This window comes from Mobula hypostoma, chromosome 31, assembly GCF_963921235.1.
Source record: "Mobula hypostoma chromosome 31, sMobHyp1.1, whole genome shotgun sequence".
NCBI classification, from domain to species: Eukaryota; Metazoa; Chordata; class Chondrichthyes; order Myliobatiformes; family Myliobatidae; genus Mobula; species Mobula hypostoma.
Window position 1 is genome coordinate 2,683,548 of NC_086127.1, and position 6,000 is coordinate 2,689,547.

Here is a 6,000-nt window from a genome sequence, read left to right on the forward strand (position 1 = left end):
AGGAAGTGGAGTCGGCCTCGTACATCACGGGTAAAGCCCTCCCAACCATGAAGCACATCTACATGATACACTGGCATCAGAAAGCAGCAGCCATCATCAAAGATCCCGACCACCCAGGCCGTGCTCTCCTCTCGCTGCTGCCATCAGTAGAAGGTACAGGAGCCTCACGACTTGCACCACCAGGTTCAGGAACAGCTATTACCCCTCAACCATCAGGCTCTTGAACAAAAGGGGATGACTGCACTCACTTAAGGACTCAGTGATATTGTGATATCCTGCCAGTTATTTGTTGCTATTTATGTATATATATTTTCAGCTTATTTACAGTTAACAGTTCCTGATATTAACAGTTTGCACTTACTGTTGTATAGTTTTGCTAAGTACGCCCGCAGGAAAAGAATCTCAAGTTTGTATGTAGTGACATGTGTACAGTCTGATAATAAGTTTTACTTTGAACTTTGCATTTTAATTTTTTTTCGTCTGTCTCCTCCCTGCATCAGCCACCATCCAGGTCACAGACTCCCGAGCTCAAACCCCAACCTGATCCGATACACGATTCACACAGGAACTGAGAATGTGCAGGTTTCATTCAAAACTCCGAGCAACAACATGAGAATGTTCCAAAGAATGGGAAGGTAGGTTTTGGCCATTCAGCCCCTCGAACCGTCAACAAGATTAAAATCAGGTTTAATATCACCGGAATACATTGCAATAGATGATAATGAAAAAGTAAATTACTTTATATTATATTAGTTCATTTAAAAACCGTACTGATGTAGCCACACTAAGGTTGGAGGAACAGTAGCCTCCAACCTGATGGCATGAACATTGACTTCTCTAACTTCCGCTAATGCCCCACCTCCCCTTCGTACTCCATCTGTTATTTATTTTTATACACACATTCTTTCTCTCACTCTCTTTCTCCCTCTGTCCCTCTCACTATACCCCTTGCCCATCCTCTGGGTTTCTCCCCCCCGCCACCCTTTTCCTTCTCCCTGGGCCTCCTGTCCTATGATCCTCTCATATCCCTTTTGCCAATCACCTGTCCAGCTCTTGGCTCCATCCCTCCCACTCCTGTCTTCTCCTATCATTTCAGATCTCCCCCTCCCCCTCCCACCTTCAAATCTCTTACTAACTCTTCCTTCAGTTAGTCCTGACGAAGGGGCTCGGCCTGAAACGTCGACTGCACCTCTTCCTAGAGATGCTGACTGGCCTGCTGCATTCACCAGCAACTTTTATGTGTCTTGAGTGATGTAGCATTTATGAGTTCAATAATTCAGAAATCGGATGGCGGAGGGGAAGAAGCTGTCTGCGAATCTCTGACTGGTGTGCTTTCAGGCACCTGTACCTCCTCCTGACGGTAGCATGAGAAGACAGCATGTCCTGTCCTGGAGGGTCTTAATGGTGGACGCTCTCCCATCTCCACCACATTTCTATCTCATCTTCACCTCAATCCCTCCAGTCCCTACAGATCTGCCGATATCTACTTCAAATGGACACAATGACTGAGCCTTTACGCCCTCAGCAGTTGGGATTTCCAGAGATTCGCCACCTTGGAGTTCAGACATCTTCCCTGGTCACATTCCATTCCTGAACAGTTCCCCCCCCACCCTTTTCACTGAGGCTGGAACCTTAGTCCACATAAAACATCTCCACGAAGCATTGTCCAGGCACCCTGACTACCCAGGTTCTCCTCCTGCCATCAGGAAGAAGGTACAGGAACCTCAGGACTCACACCATCAGCTTCAGGAACAGTTACTATTCCACCAACATCCGGCTCTTGAACCAAAGGGGATACTGTCACTCGCCCCATCACTGAAATGTCACAAACCTTTGGCAGAAACATGAGAAAACCTGCAGATGCTGAAAATCCAAGCAACACACACAGGATGCTGCAGGCATCTGCCTGGCCTGCTAAGCACCCACAACCTATGGACTCACTTTCAAGGACTCTACATCTTATGTTCTTGATATTTATTGCTTGTTAATTCATTTATGATTATTTCTTCTTTTTGCATTTGCATGGCTTGTATCTTTTGCCCAATTTGGTGTGGCCTTTCATTGATTCTATTATGGTTATTATTCTATGATGGATTTACTGAGTATGTCCACAAAAAAAATGAATTTCAGGGTTGTCTGTGTGCTTTGATAATGAACTTATGTTGAACTTTGATAATTGTGTACACTTCAGAGTTTGCCTTTTGGTTCTTGGAACTCGTCGAAGCTCAGGAGATTAGTGTGCAAGCTTAAAGCACACGGTATTGGGGGTAAGGTATTGATGTGGATAGAGAGTTGGTTGGCAGACAGGAAGCAAAGAGTGGGAATCAGAGTGGGAATTTTCAGAATGGCAGGCAGTGACTAGTGGGGTACCGCAAGGCTCAGTGCTGGGACCCCAGTTGTTTACAATATATATTAATGACTTAGACGAGGGAATTAAATGCAGCATCTCCAAGTTTGCGGATGACACGAAGCTGGGCGGCAGTGTTAGCTGTGAGGAGGATGCTAAGAGGATGCAGGGTGACTTGGATAGGTTAGGTGAGTGGGCAAATTCATGGCAGATGCAATCTGATGTGGATAAATGTGAGGTTATAAATGAAAACACGAGGAATTCTGCAGATGCTGGAAATTCAAGCAACACACATCAAAGTTGCTGGTGAACACAGCAGGCCAGGCAGTATCTCTAGGAAGAGGTACAGTCAACGTTTCATTCCGAGACCCTTCGTCAGGAAATGTACGGTTATCCACTTTGGTGGCAAAAACAGGAAAACAGATTATTATCTGAATGGTGGCCAATTAGGAAAAGGGGAGGTGCAACGAGACCTGGGTATCATTATACACCATTCATAGTGTTATGTACCCTGTAACTGGGTTGCCAAACCAGCAGAAATGGATCACTCAGTTGGAGTCTGGATTACTGGAACTAAGAAATAAGCAGCACAGTACTCTAATCAAAAGGATAATAAATGCGACAGTTCAGCAATGATAAACACACATGTACACAGAACTAGGATAATAGGATCAATCAAGCTCTATCGTCGTCTAGGGGTAAATGACCAGTTTCAAAGTGACAGAGTTTAGTTCAGTTCGCAGTAATCGCCGTCACCGTGAGAGAGAGAGAGAGAATGAATATTCAAATCGGATTCCAAACAGACCTTCGATATTCCTCGCAGTCAGCTTTCGGGCGAGCCCTTTGTAATGTCTTCTGAGGTCACTGACTGTGACCCCTCCGTTTCAGATATGATCGTTCCTCTGCAGTGAACCTGGCACCCAGGCAAGGGCGGACACATACCAGGTTCCGGCCGATCGTACCTTTCCACCCTGTGCGTCTATGGCTTGGGCCCGCGACTAGCCCTCCAAAGATTCCCACCGACTTGTGGGAGGCGCACCGCTTCCAGGGTCTCGTTACCTCGTGGTGGCGTGCGTCTGTTGCCTTAGCGAACCTGTCCCTTTTATCCCCCTGCTGGGGTATTGCCTGTCCATCAAACTTCAAACAGTTCAGGTTCATCCTCTGTCGCTCCAAGGAAAAAAGGCTGAGTTAACTCTTAACTCAACCTATTCTCGTAAGGCATGCTTGTAATATCTGGGGTGTGTGTGTGTTTTCATATTGCTCTGGGTTTCATGTATTTTCAGCAGGAAAAAAACCTACTTGCTGCAGATTCAGACAGCACACATAACATAAATTCTGCTGCAATGACAACATACAAGTTCTATGTCAACAAAAGACTTAGAAATAGTGCACTTGGATTCTTGGCCAAATTGCTGACGCAGTTTGGGAACACCTGTCCCTCAGCAGCCACTGGGACATCCTGCTGGGCCCAAGGAGCGTCTATTTATTCCTTCATTTTAAACCAGAACAGGCCACTCGGCCCCTCGAGTCCTCCTTGCCGGTCCATCCCCAACACCACACTCCTCACTTCCCCCAGACCATTGGCTGAACTTTAGGTCAAAAGTCTGCCAGTGTTTGCCCCCCCCCCAATGTGGTGAATCCCTCTGCTCCCCACCAATATCGGGTCAGACATTCCCACATTTCCTCCCTCCTCTTCCCCTCCCTTCACCCTTAACTCACTTCTTCCTCCCCCACCCACTACCCTCTCTTCTACTCTCCTTTACCCCTTCCTTCCCTAGCCCTCCCCTTCCCCTTTTTATCTCTTTCCCTTCCTCCACCTCCCTTCTCTCACTTCACCCTCCTTCCTCCACTACCCTCTCCTCTCTTCCCTACCCTCCTTTACCCCTTCTTACCCCTGCACCTCTTCTCCTCCCTTACCCCCTCTCTCGTCCCTTCTCCAATCCCCCTCCTCCCTCCACTGCTCTCTCCCCTAACCTCCTTTACCCCTTTCCTACCCCTCCCCCTCCCTCCCCTCCCCTTCCCCCTCCCTCCCCTCCCCTTCCCCCTCCCTCCCCTCCCCTTCCCCCTCCCTCCCCTCCCCTTCCCCCTCCCTCCCCTCCCCCCTTCCCCTCCCCCTCACCTTCCCTCCCCTCCCTCACTTCCCTTTCTGCTTCTGTCACCTGTCAGGAAGCTGCTTCACCCGCCGCCTACTCTGATGGGGTGTGAAGGGAGCCAAGGCGGGGATCAGATCCCAGCTTCCAAACCTGTTTTAATTGAAAGCTCCACAGGGCCCTCTGCACCATTTAAACTCCCCTGGAGCGACGGGGAACGAAACGGGACACCACCTCCCCTGTCCCATTCCTATCCCACCGTTTCTGCCATTCTCCCAAACCCCGCCAACTTAATACAAGACGGCGTCTTATGTTTGCACATTAATTGTAATATCTACCTCGTACTTTGCTGTAACATTCCTTCATTCAAGGGCGTTTTGTTCGCGTTTGGCAGCGAGTTTACGGAGGTCGGGAGGCGGGGCCAGCGGGAGTTAACGCCCCTTCTGCGGATCCCGCTCCACCATTGCGTATAATCTGTGAGTGACGTCCAGCCGGACCAATGGGAGTGGAGTGGCTCCTTACAGCCTGTTTTGACAGTTGGACGTTTCGGTTTGGCGCGCGCTCGTCCGTTAAAGACGTTACGACCGCAGCCGAGCTGCGCGCGTCGGGCAGGAGGTCCGCGAGCTGGGCAGCCCGTGTGTGACGTCAGACGCGGTGATCCAGAATGAGTCAACCTCTAACGACTTGACTAATCAGGGGTTTATAACACGCCGTTTGAAATATACCCAATTATCCCCGTCCCACCTGAAACACGGCGTCGAAGTTCGGTTTGCAATCTCTCGTAGAGCCCCGGCTTTCACCCTCACGTAGAGCAACTACCTCAGAGCGACCATCTCTTGGGATCGCAGCATCACTCTGATTTTCTCGATCTACCTGCGTGTTGACCACCCACGAGAGACATTAACTTTTTTTTACGTGCATTTTCTATTTCCCCTTACAATTGTTACCACCACAATCTGGCTACCGCTTAGAGGTCTGTATATAACTTCCATCAGGGTCTTTTCAATTAATTCTCAAGGGCCGAGGCTCCTCCAGCACTAACTCTTGGCACAGACTTGGCTGGCACCAGGGCAGAAATGGATTCCCAGTATTCCTGGATTTCAGTGCTTTAAAAGGGATGGGGGAGGGGTGGGTTACTGGTCAGAGATACTATTACAGCTACAGAAAGGGTGGGTAATGTAGCAGGATCCTCTTTTCAGTCAGTATGGGGAAGTCAGGAACAGGAAGGGAGCAGTTACTCATTTTGGGAGTAGTCTATAGGCCCCCTGGTCTGCAGGCTGGTCAGAAATACCAAGGAGCAGATTGGGAGGCAGATTTTGGAAAAGTTCAAAAATGACAAGGTTGTTATCATGCGTGACTTTAACTTCCCTAATACTGATTGGCACCTGATTAGTTCCAAGGGTTTGGAAGGGGCAGAGTTTGTTAACTGTGTCCAGGATGGATTCCTCTCACAGTATGTTGACAGGCCGACTAGGAGGAATGCCATACTAGATCTAGTATTAGATAACAAACCGGGTCAGGTCACAGATCTCTCAGTGGATGAGCATCTGGGGGACAGTGACC

General features: G+C 48.8%; 1 protein-coding gene across 6 annotated transcripts in view; it reads right to left on the minus strand.

Moving 5' to 3' along the window:
* LOC134339985 (NACHT, LRR and PYD domains-containing protein 6-like) overlaps nt 1-4,855 on the minus strand; it is a 90,361-nt gene extending 85,506 nt beyond the window's left edge. The window contains exon 1 of one of the 6 annotated variants that reach the window (XM_063036822.1): nt 4,776-4,846. In XM_063036822.1, the coding sequence (XP_062892892.1) occupies nt 4,776-4,803 (28 nt within the window). In that variant the 5' untranslated portion in view covers nt 4,804-4,846. Of the gene's footprint in view, nt 1-4,775 lie in introns of all 6 variants that reach the window. The other 5 variants (XM_063036817.1, XM_063036824.1, XM_063036816.1 and 2 more) reach the window with 5 other exon arrangements.
* Nucleotides 4,856-6,000: the final 1,145 nt, after the last annotated feature.